The sequence below is a fragment of the Orbicella faveolata genome, unplaced genomic scaffold (genome assembly GCF_042242905.1).
Source record: "Orbicella faveolata isolate gen_17 unplaced genomic scaffold, um_ofav_v1 contig_2, whole genome shotgun sequence".
In the NCBI taxonomy this organism is placed as follows: Eukaryota; Metazoa; Cnidaria; class Anthozoa; order Scleractinia; family Merulinidae; genus Orbicella; species Orbicella faveolata.
The window spans coordinates 2589226-2609425 of NW_028301547.1; the positions used below are offsets into that span (position 1 = coordinate 2589226).

Sequence of the window (20200 nt, forward strand, 5' to 3'; positions counted from 1 at the left end):
TAGTTTATGCTCGTGTAGATAATAAAAACGTAGTCAGCCTTTCCCGCGATTCTCACCTCGCTCAACGAGCGCCAGACTTTTGCAGGTAAGGGAACCCATATACTTTTGAATCGAAAATAAGGTTACTAAAAAAGCCTCCTGGACAAAGGCTTAGTAGAGGAATTTTTCGGGGTAAAGAAAATCATACTTCGTTCAGGGGGGAGAGAGTACTTGCCAAAGTTTTGTTGGACCACGGTGTGCGGCCCAAACCTTGAAGCACGTACCCTATTTGAGACCTGAGCAAAAAAATTAATACCCAATTTTAGAACTTTAAAACTAGAACGCTGCTCTTGTGCATGACCGCTGCTAACCATAACTGGCTTTCATTAGCGTAACATTTGAGAAGGGCTACAAATTTGCCAATGTTGACGCGGAAAAAATAGTTCCTTGTAGACAACACACCCAATGCCAGGCTAGAGTGAAAAACATCAAAATCTAGGCGCTTTTTCTGACCAAAAAAAGCTCAAAAGATTAACCGTATCCTTTGGGGTCCCACACACCCAAATATAGCCCATATAAAGGAGTATCCCTCAGGGAAAGCGAGTCACAACTACCCCTGAAATTTCACCCGGTGGTTACTCGTACTACTCGTGCGTGACTCTGTCGACGTAATCGCAACAGGATGATAAATGAACGGTATTCCCAGAAGACTGGTTTTCGTCATGTGAGCCACATGTGATATTTATAAATACACTCAATGCGCGCTCAATTTACAGACAAGCGGTATTGTGAAAGAGATTCCGGTTTGGAAAGAAACTAGCCAGGTCATTGAAGGTAAAGCTAGCGTTGTAGCTTGTACCAAGGTAGGAAAACTTCTAATATCATAATTTTGATTGTCCTCCGCTGAGATCGACGACCCCCCGAAACACGGTATATGCCTTTTACGTTCATATATACTGTTGTATTTACTTGTTTGTCCTTTTTATATAAACACCATTCTATCAATGCAGCTGAAACATTATAAGCTTTACTGCTCCTTCCAATTTGACATATAGATGACGTAATACTGTAACTATGAAGGGTTTCTATGAAGACGCAAAAATCAGTTCAGAAAGACAACATATAGAGTTGAATCCCGGGAGTTCGATGAAGTAGACATCTTCTTCGGTCCCGGTTTGTAAACCTTCCCAATATTTCAACAGTGGATCACTCTTTGAAGAGATACAAAGAACTTGCCAGTGTCATGCTTTTAAAACAATAACGTTCGAAACTATCCAGTAATTATTGCGCAATGTCGTAAAAGCTACCGGTAAGTGAAAGTTGAAAAAACAGCGGCGGTGTGCTTTTCATCGGCAACAAGAGCCATTGTTTGCTTTAACCCTCACAAATGACAATCATTACAAAGACATAAATGCATGGTATGGCATTGTCTCTAATTGGAACCCAACTGGGATAGGTCCACTTCCGTTCTTTTGAAATGACTCTTGTTTAGCTTTCGTTCTGAGAATTCTGCAGGTAAAATGCAAAAGAAAAAGATTTTCTGATAAAAGGATGCCATTCGATAAGCTGTATAAGCAGATTCGGTAATAATTCTTGACCTCCAGCAAATACTTCAAATGCTTAACCCCAAAATGACCAACTCGCTGTGAAATTTCTTTTTTTTAATTTGTTTTGTTTGGTTTCAGTCCAGGGTTTGAGTTGAGTTTCTTGTTTTTTGTTTGTTTGTTTGCATACCTCTTCTTAAATGGAGTCTAGTAAAAGCAATAAAAAACCAAATATCTATAGATAAAAAGCAGTATTAATCAGCTATATTATAAAGCTTTTGACGAAATAAACCTGTTTACCTCTTGTACTAGTGTTCGTTTCACCCACCCTACCCTCGTTTCATCCACTCTACCCTCGTTGAGGCGCGAAGCCTTACCTCGTTCAGTATTCAAAAAGGAAACAGTTCAAAAAATCTTCCATGAAATTACACGAGACAATGTAAACAAGATAGACCAAATACAAAACTACCCAGTTATAGAGTACGTGTCACTGAATGGTCAAAATAGGAGCCAAATAACATGATTATTTATTACCTCTTGCATTCTGGACCCACAAAGTTCACGCCATCTTTTCTGCGCATGTTCAACCAGTAGAGTGAGGGAAATGCCTGTCGCAAAGAACATTAACTAACATTACGCTCAAGCCTCGGTTCGGTGCCACAATCCATTCTTCAACTTCGTCAGTCTTGGCTCTAACAAGAAACTGTGATCATAGTCTCTTTTCTCTAAGACTGAGAACATTTCAACTTGGGCCCTAAGCGTTCTCTGGCGTGGAAGGGTAGCCTGGACTCTATCGTTAACAGTGACGTCATGACATAATTTTGTGAGGTTTTCGAAAGCTAGTTTGGAATCATTGAAAACCTAACAGGCTGGCACTGTAGTCACAAAGCACTGACATTTCAATATCAGTGAAGATCGATCCATACAGTCCAACCTCCGGTTGCGACCACCTCTCGTAAGCGACCACCTCTCCTCAGCGACCAGTTTTCCAAAATAACAAAAGTTTTCAAGTCAAATCACTATATTTGGAATCTCTTGTAAGCGACCCCTCTCGTAAGCGACTGCGACCACTTTCAGAACTAAAAGTTTGAAATGGTCTTCTGTTTTTAACCTCCTGTAAGCGACCCCTTGACAGATAATAGAGTGGAAATTGGATTTAAAGTGTTGTAACATTATCGCATTCCTGGATAGTGCAGGAAACGGAAATTTCGCAATGGAAAGTATCAAATGTTTTTCTTGAAATTGGCTTGTGAATTAAAACGTTTAAAACATATGGTAAGTCTCTGCAGTTACCATATGCTAATGAGGCAAAATTTTGTGCCAAAATGGTCTAAGCTCTCGTAAGCGACCATCTCTCCTAAGCGACCACCTCAGCTTGACATTTTGGGTGGTCGCTTCCGGGAGGTTTGACTGTATGTAATTTTATTTATTTTCATTAAGACGTGACTGATCATCGCAGTTATACACACAACTTAAGCAGTTTATTATTTATTTTGTTTCAGTTTGAAGAAAGCATCCTTCAGCATCATGCAAGAGCACAAATTTACGACGTTTTACGAGCCGTTCAGGATCAAATCTGTGGAGAAAATCAAACAAACAACGCGAGACGAGAGAATCAAGTGCCTGAAACAAGCCAACTACAACTTGTACCTCTTGGACTCGGAGAACATCATGATTGACCTGCTAACAGATTCGGGGACTGGGGCGATGAGTTCGCAACAATGGGCCGCCGTCATGCTTGGGGACGAATCGTACGCAGGCTCCCCGAGTTACCGGAAGTTTGAGCAAGTTGTCAAGGAGATCTTTGGATACCGTCACGTGATCCCTACACACCAGGGTCGCGCCGCTGAGCGCATTCTTTTCCGGTGCTCTGTGACAGAAGGAGATATGGTGCCTAACAACGCCCATTTTGCCACCACTTTGGCCAACATTGAAGCGCAAGGAGGCAAGGCAATCAATTTTTTGACACCTGAAGCAATGGAGCCAAGTAAAGATGTTCCATTTAAAGGGAACATGAATGTCGAGAAGCTTGAGGAAAAACTGTCCACTTGTCGAGCCAGGATTCCGCTGGTCATGATCACCATAACAAATAACATGGTGGGAGGCGAGCCCGTGAGCATGGAGAACATCAAAGCGGTTTCAAAACTCTGCCGAGCTCATGGAATTCCACTTTTCTTCGATGCTTGCCGTTTTGCTGAAAACGCCTGGTTCATCAAGATCAAAGAAGAGGGATACGCCAATCGCACGCCTAAAGAGATTGCGCGAGAAATTTTCTCCTACGGTGACGGCTGCACCATGTCAGCTAAAAAAGACGGGCTGGCTAACATCGGGGGATTTTTGGCAATGAACGACGGCGAACTCGCCGCGAAATGCCGCAAGGAACTCTTGATCACCGAGGGGTTTACAACTTATGGCGGGCTTGCCGGGAGGGATCTTGAAGCGATCGCCGTCGGATTGAACGAGGTCGTAGAAGAGGAGTACTTAAGGTATCAAGTCGGATTCGTCAAATTTTTGGCGGACTTACTCGTGCAGAACCAAGTCCCAATTGTCACGCCACCCGGCGGTCACGCGGTGTACATCGACGCTGGCGCGATGCTTCCTCACATACCCCGGGAAAAGTTTCCCGCGTGGGCTCTCGGCTGCGCTCTTTATGTCGAGGGTGGCATTCGAGGGGCGGAAGTTGGTGGGGTGATGTTAGGAAGGCCCGGAAATGGCGTGGGGACCTCCTCTGAGGGAGAAAATGCGGAAAACGAAGATGATACTGTTGAGAATGATGAGGTGTTTGAATCTGAAGAAGAGGAACATGAGGAGTTGTTTCGCTTGGCTATTCCTCGTCGTACCTACACTGAATCTCACATGAGGTTAGTTGCAGTGAACACTGAGTAATCTGCTCTCAACATACTGTGATTTATACCATGCCATAGAAAATACGGCCAATCAGAATACAGGAAAGCCGTTGTATATTCGATGGTATTACACCCAACCTTTACATCGTGCGCCACGCGTGTGTCGCATTTATTGGGTTTCCACTGTATTTTCTTTGGCGTGGTACAAAATAGTTATTCAACACTTTCGAGTTGTATATCATGGAATATCCCACTTGCCACTTCTATTTTACTGGTATGCACACTCGCCGAAAGGCCCGTGTGTTTATCGAGAAAATACAATTGACTCGTGGGATGTTCAATGGTATACCACTCGAAAGCGTTGCCGGATAACTAGTATATACCGAGTATCGCGTGGTAAAAAGAGTTTTTGAGGGGGTTTAATTTTATGGATTGACGATTTCAGTTTGTGTGTTTTGGGGGATCTTATTTTAACAATTGGGATGCAACGTAACACTAGTAATCGATAAATGTAGCAAGTTATTCACTATGAAATTGATATAAAACAACGCAATATACAGTTGTAAACCACGTAATCGAATTAGACGTTAAAAATTATTCGACTGTGGTTTCAGACTGGCGGATAGGTGATTGACCGAAAAGGTTTTCTTTTCTGTGGGACGTTCTTTTGTGTATCATAAAGCAAACTCTAAAACTGCAGCGCAATCTATTCCACAGGGCATATATGAAATGGTTAATTTCCAGTAACTGTTTTGAAAATCAGCATATATTCTAAAAAAATACCCACTGTTTCTGGTTGTTAGTCTTTCGATAGTGCCAAGGCCTCGGGTTCGACTATATGTATTTTATTCTAAGATTTAATTTAACTTCAATTGAGTGTCGTAAAACCAAAACCAAACCAATTAGAGCGGTTTTCATCTGAGTGTCGAAAAGTAATAGTTTAGAAAGCAAAATTTTTTCTACTGTGACCAAATCAAGTTTAATGAACCCGTACTTAAACCAGGAACACCAAGATAGCAGCGTATCGCAAACCACTTAATGTTAACGTCTTCCAGCTGAAAACCTATCTGTAATCTGTCGAAAATTACACTGAAATCCAACTGTAAACATGTACCTGCAGATGGCGAAGTGCGCGCACAAAACAAGCGCGAAAAACGCAAATGTTTTACTTACAGGGGAGGTGACAGAAAAAAATGTAGCGGGCACCGTAAAAGTTTTCAAAAAAGATCAATAACTTTAAAAAACGCGTGGTTACCCCCACATTTTATGTTATGAAATGGAAGTGGCAAGCCTGTTCAACACGTGACTAGTTTCCGGTTGTGAGCAAAAGGTATTTAGACTGTATTTTGGCTGAACCAGAGGAAGGCTGTCAGAGACGCTAAAAGCGCTGTTGCAACGATTTTGTTATTAAAAACAAACCAAAAATGGTTTTTATGTTACCATTTACCATGCAGGTTTAAGATCTTGATAAACGTGTTTGCTTTTCTGTTTGTAAAGGCGAATTCAAAGGAAATCTGTGAAGAAATATCCTTTCCATCTTTTTTTCAGAAAATGCTAATGTCAGCATTTTTGTTGAGATTCAAGGCTAATTATCTCGAAAAAAAGTGTGGCTACCCCCTTTTTTCTTTGTGGATTCCAATAGCCCTTGCAAAGATCTACTTTTTCCGCGTGGTCCTAACCTGGCGCAAAAACCTTTGTAGTTAGTAGACACCGTCCTTTACTGCGCTACACGAATGGCTTAAAAAACTCGCGCCACTTTTTCATCTAATCAGAAGTAAAACCAAAATCAATGGTAACTCGCTCACACACGTTTTCCCGCGCTTTGCGTTAGCTACATATAATTACTTCGAGCTTTGATTGGTTCACTGTATTTTCTATGTCCTTTGTGATTGGCTAAAGTGATTACTTTGGTATTGGTTTTACCACACTTAACTTAAAACCGCTCTACTTACCAACTAGACTACTCAGCCAATCTCAAACCGTGGCAAAGCCAAAACCTAAACCAAAACCAAAGTAATCTCTTCATTACTTTCGCCCCTCAATCTCTGACCAAAATTTGGTACATCTATTCCAGTCAAAATTAAAAATAACTATTGCATACTATTTTTAGGTACGTTGCGGAAGTCTGTGCGCATTTGTACAAGAACCGGTCAAAAGTTTGTGGTTATCAAATCACGTGGGAACCGGCCATGCTACGTCACTTCACTGCTCATCTGGAGCCCATTCCTACCCCGTCAAGGCCTTCCGTGGAGGAAGCGAATCGAGAACGCCATCCGTCAGCTGTAAAGGTATCCAGCGGTCAGGTGCTACGCAGTAGAAAAAACTCTGCAATGCAATTTAGTTAATTAATTTAAGAGGAATCAATTACAAAAGAGTCCTAGGCTGTCATCTTTTTCTTACGTTGTTGTGTATAAGCTCGGTTAAAGTCCAAAAGAAAACCGTGCCAGATAAAGTGTCGTCTCCGTTGCTGTTATTTGAATAGTTCTGTTAGCAACAGTTCTGAGGAAAAGAATAACCGCTGCGAAAGGAAACAAAGAGAAAGATGAGATCGATGTTTTGACTGTGAATAACTTTTGCTAGCAGTCATGAAAATGGTTACTCTTCATTCTCTTCCCCAGGGTCCCCCTGTCCCTGTTAGCCGAAAAGGCCTTGGCACGAGCTGTTAGCTGCCAAGGCTTTGGCACGAGGAAAAGGTTACTCTGGAGACACATTAAGTTGATTGGCTTCATTTTTGGACTGAGATTTTCACTAATTCAACGCTGGTTTCTTTGTCGAACTTATGAAATGGTTGGTCTCTAATCAAAACTGTTTGATTACAGCACCTTCCTACCATTTCGACAAACGGAATTTTAAGAATAATTAAAATTTTGGCCGGAAGTGTGATTGACTTTATTGAACTTTACTAAAAAAAAAAATACTCCTCGAAAACCGGTTTTAAACTACCGTAAAATCCCACGTTATAGCCCCCCCTGGTCACAAGCCCCCCCCGGATATAAGCCCTTATATTTGTTAACAAAGATATTATGCCGGATATAACACTCCCTGCGTTCCTTTTGCGTTTTCTTTACGAACATCAAACTTTTTAATCGAAAGTTATAGGGTAATAGGGTAATAGCTCTAAATGTAATGGCATGTTAGCTTTAATTCGTTTCTCACATACGTTTTATCCCGTCGTTGCGAAACATTTTTTGTATTCCGCTTATATGCGCCCCCAGATAGAAGCCCACCCAAAACCCCCTATGAAGTTTTCTAAGCCCAGGATTTTACGGTACCTGAAGGTTCTGTGAGCCTGTGATCAAACGTTTTCAGTCATATATCAAGCAGCGATACTGTCAGGAAGGAAACCAGCTTTAATATTAGTCTAAGAATCTAACCAATCCTATTATGGGTCTCCAGAGCCACCTTTATCTCGTGCCAGTGCTCCGCCGGCTAAAAAGGACAGGTGGTCAGTTCTTGGTAAGAGAATGCGTTACTTTTGAGCTGACGCGATGCACGTTTTTGATTTATTTAAACGTGCGTCATCCTACCTAAGGGTTAAATCAGGCTTTGGTAGCATACATAACTGATCAAAATGATACGCTGAAAAGCGCAGTCCTCGCGCAGCTAACATGCAAGGAAAAGGCCAGGACACCAAGAAGAATTAAAGACATTAGAAATAATATATTTTTAAAGATGATTTTTATAAATGAAATAAATTGTTCCATTTGATTTGTTTTAACTTGGATTTGGAAGCGAACCATGAATAAGCTATTACCAAGAAATGTCAATTAACCATCAACCTTTGGGAAGGATGATAATTCTATAGAGGCCCTATTAGGGACTTCGGGATACGGGATATTAAGGTAAAAAATAGACGAGAGATGGGATGTTAGGGGAAAAATAATGGAATATGGGATATTTAGATCAGATAAAACCAGGATAAAACGGGATATTAAGTTAGAAACTTTGAATTTACTTCATGTAAGTAGTTGCGAAATGTTCACATTTTGTGAAGTCATACGTGAAACAAAACAAAAAAACGTAAACAAATTCTCGAGAGTGCGCAATAGGGACTGGAAATCATCTTTAATGAATATTTAGGGATATTTAGGCCAAAAAAAATTTAAAAAAATAATGAAAATAACGGGATGTGGGATGCTCGGGTCCTCAAGCCCCTAATGGGGCCTCTCTATAGACTGAACTGTAAAGAACGATTTGCTTTGACGAAGATGTGGAAAGTGTGAAACTGATCCGGTATATATGTACCTCAGAGTTCAACTCTCTATATCACAGAAACAAGGACGCTTGTGGAACCTTTTAGGGATCAAACATCCTGTTTTGATACCGTTTTGGCTCTTCCATTTCAAGTGTTTGCAGTTGCAACATTTTGGACACATCGTAGGGCTCGGGTCGTAGGGTCTTTGCTTGGTCAGCAGTCTTCAATACACACCCACAAAAAAACATAATTGTGCAACCAGTTAGGGGTTCTATCAAATTTGCGGCCAGAATCCCCCGAAACTTCTATGGGAGTGCCTTTATTCCACTCTAACCTCGCGGGAACTTTCTAGGTAACGGTATATATAGAAGCGAAAAGCCTGTGCTAAAGAGAGACAAATTCTATTTGGTTTGCAAACCAATCGTAGTTCGCGTAAATACTACTTAAAAAGTTTGATAAAGCATTGTCGTAAATCGGCGAGTTTCTTCGGTTGTCCCGTCGCTAACGAGCACAACAATATTTACTGACTTGACAAAACCTTACGACCCAGGGCATGGGCGGTGCTGACGATAAGCAGAGGAAATCGTATTTCAGTTGGTCCTACTGATTCGATTTATACACCAGCAGGGACCCAATCAAGCGACTCACCTCAAACCGTCAAGTTATTTCAAAGATTGGATTTCACTTGGCTCTACTGATTCGATACATACACCAGTAGGGAACCAATTAAACGACTTGCCTCAACCCGTCAAGTTATTTCAAAGATATTATTCAGTGTGACGCGAATGAAACGTAAGAGGTTTATTAAATAAGTAGTTTGTTGTTTAATTTGAGCGTTTACGTACAGCTCAAAGCAAAGAAAGATTAAAGTAAACTGCGGTGACTGATGTGCACAAGTCACTTTTCTACTACTAGCCTCGCACTGAATTGTTTGAAGGCTACACTCGAGAGTGTTTTTTACTGATTGTTGTATATGTTGGCAGTAATCCCTGTATTATATACACGCTTTCTTATAATGTCAAAGAAACTGAAATGACTGCCGACGGAACGACATTCCACGCACGCGCGAAATGAAGTCTTCCATGTCGTCGATCTCGTCCTCGTCTTCTCGTCCCACCTCCTCTTTGGTTTCACTCAGGGGAATGGGTTCCAGATGAGCGCTGAAATGACGTAACACAGCAGGGGCCCACGTGATCCTATATCCGCTGACCTTCTTTTTGTGCCTGTAAACGTACTCCAAAACTTCGGCAACGTACCTGTGAAAAAAGACATGATGGTCAGCTGATTGACATATACCAAGGATACTTGGATTGGCTTATGAAGTACCTACTTCATGTGTGATTCAGTATATGTCCTTCGTGGAATTGCAAGGCGAAGAAGCTCTCCGTTTTCATCTTCAAATTCGTTGTCGTCTTCCAGATTCTGAGGGTCTTTGCCGTGCATCACACCCCCCAACTCACCACAGCGGATTCCACCTGGAAAAGAAGAAGTAACAGCATATTTTGCTAGAAAAATTATCATTAATTTCATAAGTATTTCAGAAAATGTTCTACCGACGCTGGTAGCAATATGCGCGCATTGAAATTACTTTTCTTTTCAAGTGTCATAATGTCGTCTTCAAAGTTATGTTTTCAGAGGTAGGTAACAATTTCTGTTGTTGTACCTCCCAACTCAAATACGTTTTTCGATCGGAGGAGAACGTGTCACGTGCCTTTGGTCAAAACTCACTAACACCCTAGGGAAACAACAACTTAAACTTACGATTCGCACGTGACCAGGTCGTGCTCCTTGAAACCGCGCCAAATTTGTGTGTCAGCGGGCTTCGCCGCGGGGAATATTGAGGGTCTCAGGGAAACAAAACTCACTGTTTCCCTTGGGGCCAGTCATTAAGTGCTCAATGTAAATAGCAACTAAAAAAACACAGAACACTTAAACTTTTGCAAGTTCAAATGTACACATTTTGCGAATGTGATTTTTACAAGATCACCGAAACTTTTGTCTTTTTAGAATTGATATATCTTCAGGAGGAAAAGAAATTGTTCGAAAAAATCAATTATAACATGACGCGCTCACGAAGTAAGGTAAGGTGTAAGAGGAAGAAAGAAGGCCTCAGTTTTACCACTCAACATTTAAAGAAATTGTACAGCTCATGATCAAGCCTTTACACCACAGTCTTTATCATCTTACCTTCTACATAAAGGGCACAACCAAGAGCCCATGCAGGGAACTGCTCCTTGGGAATGTGCGGCAACATGGCGGCTGCATCAATGTACACTGCATGCCCACCTGGAGGAGTTAAAGCAGGAATGCGGTGCTCCCTCAGCAAATCTGCAAGCATTTTGACAAACCCTACTTGATATCGGAGATAGTCTTCCTCTAAAACCTCGCGCAATCCCACTGCCATCGCCTCCAGATCTCTCCCGGCCAACCCACCGTAAGTGAGAAACCCCTCGGATATGATCAACTCCCGACGGCACTTATCTGCGAGATCTTCGTCGTTCATGGCCAGGAATCCGCCAATATTCACGAGACCATCTTTCTTGGCAGACATAGTACAGCCGTCGGCGTAGGAAAACATCTCGCGCGCGATTTGGAGCGGCGTGCGATGCGCGTAGCCTTCCTCGCGCGTTTTGATAAACCACGCGTTCTCCGCAAAACGGCAGGCATCAAGGAAAAGCGGAATTCCATGATGATGGCAAAGCTTGGAGACCATTTTAATGTTCTCCATACTGACAGGCTCTCCTCCAATGGCGTTATTTGTTATCGTGATCATAACCATGGTAACATTGTCTTTTCGTTCGCTCAACAGCAGCTCTTTCAGTTTATTAACATCCATGTTTCCCCTGAATGGAACCCTTTTGCTAGGATCCAGAGCTTCAGGAACTGGAAAATTCACCGCTTTTGCTCCACATTTTTCCACGTTTGCTTGAGTTGTGTCAAAGTGTGCGTTGTTTGGCACCAAGTCACCTTCTTTTAGGCTGCACTGAAATAAAATGCGCTCTGCAGCACGGCCTTGGTGCGTGGGAATCACGTGCCGGAAGCCGAAGATATCCTTTACGACTCTCTCCAACTTCCGGTAGCTTGGCGAGCCAGCATATGACTCGTCACCTATCATAATGGCGGCCCACTGGTCAGAGCTCATGGCGCCGGTGCCAGAATCTGTCAACAAGTCAATGATGATGTCTTCGGAGTTCAACATAAACGGATTGTAGTTTGCTTCTTGAAGACGTTGGATACGTTGTGCTCTAGTTGTGTGTTGTATCCTCTCAACGGCTTTGATTCTGAATGGCTCAAAAAACGTTTTGAAGCTGTGCTCTTTTAACTCCATCGGTAATGAATTCTATCAGGTACATAAAAACCGAGGTATTAATTTTAACAGGGGATGATTTGGTGTGAGACCTCGTCCACACTACGCCGGAGGAATTTGAAAACTGAGGTTTCACTCTAAAAACGCATCAAATGTTTTCCACACACACTACGACGGAGGAATTTAAGAACGCAACAATCACCGCTCATTTTGGATCTGTGTTTGAGGAAAACCCGGACAGGAAAATATCCCAATTATCGTAGTCTAGTCGTTTTCGAAAAGTTTCCTATTCAAAATGTTTTCTGTCCACATTAAAACGCAAAGACGGCGTTTTCGAATTTCTCCGGTTTGAAAAACACTTTCGTAAGGCTCCGTTTTCGTGACGGATTAGTGTGGACGGTAGGCCTAGTCGTTGAAATAAAGCTGCGTTTTCAAATTTCTCCGGCGTCGTGTGGACGCTGCCTTGGTAAATAGAGAAACGTGCAAGCGGCGACACGTGCGGGATAACGTGCAACCAGTTAAGCACGCGCGCGTGTGGCCAAACGACCAATCTCTTTCATGGGAAAACGATTAAGAGTTGGAAAGCGCGGGAAAGCGGAAGGTGCGGGTAAACATGTACCTGAAAAATAGCGCGGGAACTGTGTGGCCGGTGGCAGACGCGAGAAGAATTGAAACATCCTAGTTGCTGCTTCATACAGATCTAGTTTTGCACGAGTTTTGCACCTGTTTCAGGGCCGGAGAGGCAACAACTTGGACATCTTGGAATTGATTGGCAGCACGTTGCACGAGTTTTTCTAACCAATAAAAAAGTCAAATAAAATGCAAAGCCAAGTAAACAAAAAATGATTTTACAAATTATTGGCACATTTAGGTAATCACATGTAGGCAAACTTAGATTGAAACCGAACAGTGATTTAGGGCAGTGAAGAAAAGTGAAGACTGATCGACAACATATACCTTTTGTAGAATTTTTTTTCTCCTAAAATCCCTGGTCCTTACAATTTAAGTAGCTGGTTCAAATTAAGCTCAACTTTGCAAAGTCTTTTTAGTAACGTCGATGTTGGTCATGTTGGTTTTCCTAAAGAAAAATAAATATGTGTATATTTCGGATAAATTCATTTGACACGCACAAAAAAAAACGTCTGGAAGACCAATGCAAATGGTAGGCCCAATTGTCATTGGAAAAAAAAACAGCAGAACTTAAACTTTAAGTTGCACTAACGGATTGGCCCAAACCCAAATTTCTAAGGTCTTCGTTTTCGTTTGAATTACGTAAATGTTTGTTCTCAGCCAAATAGAGGAAACTTTGAAACATTTTGCAATTATTCATCAAAGCAGTCCGCTTTTTTGCCCACCATGATTACCGTTTTACAGCAGTGAAAAAGCTAGAGCAAAAAAGTGTATTTCTTTTAGTAAAGTGAAGCGCAACTGGAAACTGGAAAGGAAGGAAGACAATTCTGAAGTGATTTACAAATCATTGAATAACAGAATATCACCAAGTTCAAAAAAGGTGCTTAGCCTGTCAGAGAGTGCAGGAAGACATTAATCTCTTTGGACTCTACGCATTACATACTCTTTTTTATAGGAATATATGTTATATGAATAACGAGGCTGAAATTTGTGAAATGTTATGAATACTTTAAGAAATATCAGTAAACCTAAGGCTGAGATTTAGAACAGAATGTAATTTTGTGTGTTGAAAATTTGTAAATACAATACAATTATATTTTTTTAACTAAACCGCATAATAATCTTCTTTTCTCTAAACGGCAAAACAGAAAAAACAGAACGACAGCAGCACTACCCCTATGTTCAATGCTAATAACATTTCTGCAAGAAGTTATGTGCGTCTCTGCAAAGCCATGATAGGAAAGATAAACGAAAATGTCATACGCTATAATCTAAGGTTATTCACAAGAATATTTTCAGCCTAAAATTGGCAGAAAGATAAGAATATTAAGAATATTCAGCTTGGGCAGGGAAAACAATATTCTTACATAACAGAAAAGATTGTAAACGGTAAACTTTAACGCCATGTAACTGAAAAGCATCGCTTACCTCTGTATCTGTTTTTCCGCTGCGATTTTCCTCCTCAAACTTCAATACGTCTCCACCCTGCAAAATGAGTTCTCGCATTTTTTTTTCTTCTGCTGGTTGTCAATATATTTGCTTGCAGCTCTGTCCCAGCCTTAGTTAAACACCGGAAGAATTCTGTTAAGGGAAAATAATTAATGTTGTTCTTTAAATTCACTAATAGACGGAAAAATGAACGAGATTGTCACAGGGATATTTCATAACTTATTTGTTATTTTCACGGTAATAATAAAGTTTTGCACCAGGTGCGTTCAGCGAGGTTTAAAAAGCTCTAAAAGATTACGTAACAACTTTCATGTAATTATTAGCGATTTCAAGACGATTTTGAATGAACGTTTTACAAATATTACGCTAATACACCAACTTTTACACTGCGTAACAAATCATGTTAATTTCGGTGAAATGTTAACGCGATATTTTTACTTCACATTTCATTCTCATAGATCAAGAGAAACTGTAAGCAAAGTGGTTTGAGAGAAATATTTATACATTGCATGCATGCAACGCGACTCATTTTGCTTCAGAATAACTTTATCCGGAAGACAAAATGCAAACTAATACTTTGGTGTTTCTAAGAAAAGGAAGCTTTTGAGGGCGCGTAAGTTTCCATTTTCAATCACTGTATGTTGCAGATAGCTTAAAAACTACAATCTGTCACTCAAGTTAGGTTATTTAACATCCACGACTTTAAGGTAGCTCACTCTTAAACTTGAGCGAGCATAATCCTTCATGTCGAATTTGCAACTTATTTTAAGGTAAAAGAACATTTTCAGTTAGTACCTGTTGTAAGTGCGTTTTCCTGACAACCAAGAACCAACTGAACACCACGACGTTGTCACTAAGAATCCACCGCGCCTTGTTGTAGCAATTTTAAACACTTCTCTTGACAATAGAGCGTTTCCCTTGTCAAAATATTACTCAACACTCAAACAGGAAGCTTGCGTAAGATCACCGCCAGGGAAAGGTACACACGACACGTTAATTTTTCTGTTTGCGTTTGCACAACACCTAAGACGAAGTCTTTTGTCATTTATTTGCTTTTCATTGCAATTGCTCAACTTGAAAGCTCAAGAAACGTTTGCGGGTCCAGCAGAGCGGCGGAAGTTTTCTTAGACTGTCAAAAGGAAGTTTTTAAAGCACGCCTCGTCTTTGGTTTATTCCAATTCAAGTCAAGTAGTAAATTAATTACAGAGTGCTTCTCATAAATCTCTCACTGTCCAAGAACTTTCTAGGAATTTCGAATCAAAGGAAGACAAATTAAAGCTATTTAGAACTTAATATTAAGAACAAAAAACAAACCGACTCCTTTTTAAGAGAAAGAGCATACATCTCTTTTACTGTGTAACGTACATCCTAAAATTAGTGGAGAATACGAACGCAAAAAGCGACACAACGTAGGATGATTTTTTTGAAGGTGTACTATATTTCGGCTGGCCAAATCAGCCTTCTTCAGGTACAATGAGAATTTTACTTTGGGACGTGTTTTTTATGTAGCCGATATTTTCGTAATACCGGAAATACGTAAAACTAACCGACAGTGTAAATTAAAGATAAGCATACGGTAAAATAAAAGAATATAATAAAAGAACACAATAAAAGAAAACAAATGGAAACAATTAATATGTTTCCTCACCGATGTTAAGACCATCAGGCTCAATTGTTCTGCCTTTTTGAATTAAAAAGCTTCCCTGGCCTTACACGAATAGAGTCTCGGTTCGAAAAGATTTCTTCGATGAGAATTAATTGCATGTCGTTAGCAGTGTGGTTAGAGGAGAACAGAAAATGTTCGGCGGCTGTAGTAGGTTTAGATTTGTTGTTGGGGTTATCTATGGTACGGCGGTGTTCATTAAATCGTTCTTTTAATTTTCGTTTCGTCTCTCCTATGTATTGTAAATTACAGTGATTACATTGAATCATGTAGATGAGGTTTTTAGTGTCACAGGTCAGGTTAGATTTTCAAGATGGGGCGCGTTCCCCCGGTAGAAAAGGTATATGTAGTAAGTCCGTGAGAAATGTAGGGACAAGTAGCACGGTTTTTGCCTCAACAGAAAGAACCAGAAGGGAGTTGGGGATTAGAAGAATTAGAAGAGAGTTTAGCTGTAACTAGTAAGTCACGAAGGCTAGGGGAGCGTCTGAAGGCTACAACAGGCAAATGCTGAAAAACGTTTTTGCAGCGGTTAGAAGAGAGCAACAAATTGTAATGTTTTTTTGATGATGTTAGAGATGTGAGGAAGTGATGGATTGAAGGTAGTTATAAATGGTATACGTTCAGGTTTATAAACCTGAACGATGATCCTGCTGGTATACGTTGGATCAATAGTGATCTAATCGGCTTCACATATAAAATGAAGAATACAAAAGCAAAAACCGACACAACGTAGGATGATTTTTTGAAGGTGTACTATATTTCGGCTGACCAAACCAGCCTTCTTCAGGTACAATGAGAATTTAACATTGGGGACGTGTTTTTTATGTACCCAGTACCCAGTACCCAGTACCCAGGTTATTAACAGACTGAGGACAAAGTGGAAACAGGGAGAGGAGGGAAGGGGGGGGGGGGGGGGATGAGGAAACTCGGAAGAATAAGAGACATGGGGAAAGCGGCTCGGAAGAAAGGAGATCCCCGAAAGGTTGGGAAAAAAATTAAATTGCTCCTGGCGAGAAACGGGATTTAACGTGGTGTGCACGTGGTTGTTGGGAACATGGAGAGATTGGAACACATTTTGCAACAAGGCGTTGCCACAGAAACAGCACAGAAAGAGGCAGTAGCCGTCACGAAGGAAAGGACATCACTTTTCCCCCCTCCCCACCCTCCTCGTTCAAAAGAACAACGGTATCTTCTAATTCAAGTGGAGCACGAGCATTGTTACCAGTGCAACAACTTCAAGGTTTGTTCACAAAGGGTACGGGAAGTTCGGATCACATCCCTGTTCTCCCCTCCCCTCCCGCTTCACTCAAAGGAAAGGATCTTCTTTTTCAAGCACAAGAATTGTTACCAGCTTCACGTGCTATGCAATACATTCTTTAGTTATCCTTAAGTTGATACTGAGTGAACTGACAAATTCCGTGGGCAAATTGCACCTGTGACAAGATGATGTTGAGTTATCTTTAAGGTTTACAAAAGCAATGGAGAATGCATTTCTGTGGTCTGCAGAGGGGCTCGGGCACACGAGGATGTTGGAAGAGCTGGAGAAACATTCGTTAAAGGATAATTTTGGCACTTTCAAGTTTATTTTAAGTTACAACACATTTATAGACGAAGACCCTTTTTAATGTAGGTTTTTTAATTTTTATTTACCCATCACATGACAGAAAGCTTGGCGATCACAGCTAAATATTCAACCAAACTGATCTTTGTGTTATTTTAGCGGGCTGAACTCAAGGTGCTGTTTCGATCTGAGGAAATGTATTATACTAAACAAATTTGTACAGGATGACAGGCGACAGCTTCTCGACACACAAGGCTGATATATGTACAGACAACGAAGCAGTAATTAAACGGCTAATTCTGACGAAGACCTAAAGAAATTTAATCATATGTATGTATGTATGTATGTACAATCTCTCGCGCATGCTCTATAAGAATTCCTCTAGTCATCTAATCCTCCTCCAGTCTCCTTTTACCCCTCCTTTGCAGTGGGAGAATGGGTTCCAGGTGAGCGCTAAAATGACGTAACACAGCAGGGGCCCACGTGATTCTATATCCGCTGACCGCCTTTTTGTGTCTGTTAACGTATTCCAACACTTCGGCGACGTACCTATGAAATAATAGATTGCTTCATGTGAGAGGCGCTGTGGCCTAGTCGCTAGTTACTTAGAGGTCTGGGTTCGAGTGTAAAGAAGTGTGCCTTAACGTGACACTCTCTCCTCAGCTTACAAGATTTGTTCACGACTGTCACTTACAAGTTTTCTCCTGCCAATAAACGAGTACTCTGGCATTTTGGAAAGCTTTGTTTTCTTTTTCTTGTAAGTATCACTTTTGATTCCAAGCTAAACAAAAGCGTTTAAAATGAAGCTACAGTAGGTTGGAGCTAATAATAACTTTACTCATTACATAATACCACGGCATTGCACATACTTCATGTGTGATTCAGTATATGTCCTTCGTGGTAGTGCAAGGCGAAGAAGCTCTCGATTCTCGTGTTCAAACTCGTTGCCATTTTCCAGATTCTCAGAAGCTTTACCATGCATCACACCGCCAATTTCACCACAGCGGATTCCACCTGACGAATTAACAGAGGTAGGCCCAGGGTAAATAAGGAAATCTAGTATTAAAATTGAAACCGACGGCCAATTAAGAGCCTGCAAAGACACTGTCTGAGCCTGATTCTCAGACTGTCCAGGTCGCTAGCAGCCAAGCGCTTTCTCCCCATTCCCCCGACGGAGAACGGGAAGAGAGCGCATGGCCGTGAGCGATTTGGACCGTCTGAGAATCAGGTTCAGACATTGTATATTTCACGGGTTATGAAACAGTTATTTCTTGGGCCCTCGGTAGAGGGTCTCATGATTTGAGTTGGTGGTCTGAGGTTAAAATGGATTCAGGATATAACTAAAATCTCTTTAGCCTTGAAATTTCCTCTGAAATGTTTATTATTCTTCGCTAATCTTCTGAGAACTTTCAGAATTGATCAGAAACTTAATAACCTTTAAGAGAAAAATAAACTTTCGTCGACCTTGATTTATTGTTCTGTGTTAGTTCTGTTGGCATAAGGAGAAACAGGGAGAGGAAGGATAAAGAAAAATATAGCCATGAAATGCTAGCACACATAGCATTGTATATAAGAGACTATGATCTTGATCATTAAATTAAATTTTTGCTCGTTTTAGGAGGAGGAGGGCATGGCTCGTAAAAATGTACCACAACTTCATACATTACGCCGTCCCCAAAGTTTCTTACATTATTATCTGATTTTACCTTCCACATAAAGGGCACAGCCAAGAGCCCATGCAGGGAACTGCTCCTTGGGAATTTGCGGCAACATGGCGGCTGCATCAATGTACACCGCATGTCCCCCTGGAGGAGTCAAAACAGGAATGCGGCGCTCCTTCAGCAAATCTACAAGCATTTTGACAAACCCCACTTGATATCGGAGATAGTCTTCCTCTAGAACCTCGCGTAACCCCACTGCCATCGCCTCCAGATCTCTCCCGGCCAACCCACCGTAGGTGACAAATCCTTCAGATATGATCAACTCCCGACGGCACTTATCTGCAAGATCTTCGTCGTTCATAGCCAGGAATCCGCCAATATTCACGAGACCATCTTTCTTGGCAGACATAGTACAACCATCGGCGTAGGAAAACATCTCGCGCGCGATCTGAAGCGGCGTGCGATGCGCGTAACCTTCCTCGCGCGTTTTGATAAACCACACGTTCTCCGCGAAACGGCAGGCGTCGAAGAAAAGCGGGATTCCATGACGATGGCAAAGCTTGGAGACCATTTTAATGTTCTCCATGCTGACAGGGTATCCACCGATGGTGTTGTTTGTTATTGTGATCATAACTATGGGAACCTTTTCTTTAAGTTTGCTTGACAACAGTTCTGCTAGTCTGCTGACATCCATATCTCCTGTGAATGGCAATGCTTTTGCGTTAGAATCCAAGGCTTCGGGAACTGGAAAATTCACCGCTTTTGCTCCTCGTTTTTCCACGTTTGCTCGGGTCGTGTCGAAGTGTGCGTTGTTTGGGACCAAGTCACCGTCTTTGAGGCTGCACTGAAATAAAATGCGCTCCGCAGCACGACCTTGGTGCGTGGGAATTACGTGCCGGAAGCCGAAGATGTCTTTTACGACTCTCTCAAATTTCCGGTAGCTCGGCGAGCCAGCGTATGACTCGTCACCTTTCATAATGGCGGCCCACTGGTCAGAGCTCATGGCGCCGGTGCCAGAATCTGTCAACAAGTCAATGATGATGTCTTCGGAGTTCAACATAAACGGATTGTAGTTTGCTTCTTGAAGACGTTGGATACGTTGTGCTCTAGTTGTGTGTTGTATCCTCTCAACTGCTTTGATACGGAATGGCTCAAAAAACGTTTCGTAGTTGTGTTCAGTTAACTCCATGGAAAAGGAATCCTGCAAAGTAGATGATAAAAACAGAATAAAACGAAATAAACAGGGGGGGGTACCCCCTCATATGGGCCATTTAGGTATGTGCGGCCCCAGGAAATAGTTTTGTTTTTAGCCATTGCTCAGAAATAGGGTATCGATTTTGGTCATTTTGATCTTAAATATGGTAC

The 20200-nt window shown here is 41.4% G+C and overlaps 3 protein-coding genes across 6 annotated transcripts; 1 reads left to right on the top strand and 2 right to left on the bottom strand.

The window, feature by feature from the left end:
* The first annotated feature begins 721 nt into the window (after positions 1–721).
* Positions 722–8077, top strand: LOC110058309 (uncharacterized). 3 transcript variants are annotated; one of them, XM_020764940.2, is made up of 3 exons: positions 722–842; positions 3026–4384; positions 6480–8077. In XM_020764940.2, exons 2-3 carry the CDS (start codon positions 3051–3053, stop codon positions 6712–6714), a joined length of 1569 nt encoding a protein of 522 aa, XP_020620599.1. In that variant the 5' UTR covers positions 722–842; positions 3026–3050; the 3' UTR covers positions 6715–8077. The 3 variants fall into 3 exon arrangements, with proteins under 3 accessions (XP_020620599.1, XP_089144868.1, XP_020620600.1); XM_089288742.1 differs by having other exon boundaries at positions 735–813; XM_020764941.2 differs by having other exon boundaries at positions 835–909.
* A 1264-nt stretch (positions 8078–9341) lies between these two features.
* LOC110058395 (uncharacterized) lies at positions 9342–15705 on the bottom strand. Of its 2 annotated transcripts, none has more exons than XM_020765046.2 (5): positions 14746–15705; positions 13930–14082; positions 10752–11904; positions 9895–10039; positions 9342–9820 (listed from the first exon to the last, which is right to left on the bottom strand). In XM_020765046.2, exons 2-5 carry the CDS (start codon positions 14005–14007, stop codon positions 9583–9585), a joined length of 1614 nt encoding a protein of 537 aa, XP_020620705.1. In that variant the 5' UTR covers positions 14008–14082; positions 14746–15705; the 3' UTR covers positions 9342–9582. The 2 variants fall into 2 exon arrangements, with proteins under 2 accessions (XP_020620705.1, XP_089144867.1); XM_089288741.1 differs by lacking the exon at positions 14746–15705 and adding an exon at positions 12491–12665 and having other exon boundaries at positions 13930–13989.
* A 1523-nt stretch (positions 15706–17228) lies between these two features.
* On the bottom strand, positions 17229–20036 carry LOC110058506 (uncharacterized). The gene is made up of 3 exons (XM_020765157.2): positions 18881–20036; positions 18044–18188; positions 17229–17723 (listed from the first exon to the last, which is right to left on the bottom strand). Exons 1-3 carry the CDS (start codon positions 20022–20024, stop codon positions 17564–17566), a joined length of 1449 nt encoding a protein of 482 aa, XP_020620816.2. The 5' UTR covers positions 20025–20036; the 3' UTR covers positions 17229–17563.
* Between the last annotated feature and the right edge of the window lie 164 nt (positions 20037–20200).

What these genes read in the sequence shown, in the direction of transcription:
- LOC110058309 (XM_020764940.2), top strand. Translation starts at nt 3,051, where the DNA reads ATGCAAGAGCACAAATTTACGACGTTTTACGAGCCGTTCAGGATCAAA. An exon ending in TACACTGAATCTCACATGAG is followed by an intron (nt 4,385 to 6,479) that starts GTTAGTTGCAGT and finishes TACTATTTTTAG; the next exon opens with GTACGTTGCGGAAGTCTGTG.
- LOC110058395 (XM_020765046.2), bottom strand. Translation starts at nt 14,007, where the DNA reads ATGCGAGAACTCATTTTGCAGGGTGGAGACGTATTGAAGTTTGAGGAG. An exon ending in GCGGAAAAACAGATACAGAG is followed by an intron (nt 11,905 to 13,929) that starts GTAAGCGATGCT and finishes TGTACCTGATAG; the next exon opens with AATTCATTACCGATGGAGTT. An exon ending in TTGTGCCCTTTATGTAGAAG is followed by an intron (nt 10,040 to 10,751) that starts GTAAGATGATAA and finishes CTTCTTTTCCAG; the next exon opens with GTGGAATCCGCTGTGGTGAG.
- LOC110058506 (XM_020765157.2), bottom strand. Translation starts at nt 20,024, where the DNA reads ATGGAGTTAACTGAACACAACTACGAAACGTTTTTTGAGCCATTCCGT. An exon ending in CTGTGCCCTTTATGTGGAAG is followed by an intron (nt 18,189 to 18,880) that starts GTAAAATCAGAT and finishes TTAATTCGTCAG; the next exon opens with GTGGAATCCGCTGTGGTGAA. An exon ending in TATACTGAATCACACATGAA is followed by an intron (nt 17,724 to 18,043) that starts GTATGTGCAATG and finishes ATTATTTCATAG; the next exon opens with GTACGTCGCCGAAGTGTTGG.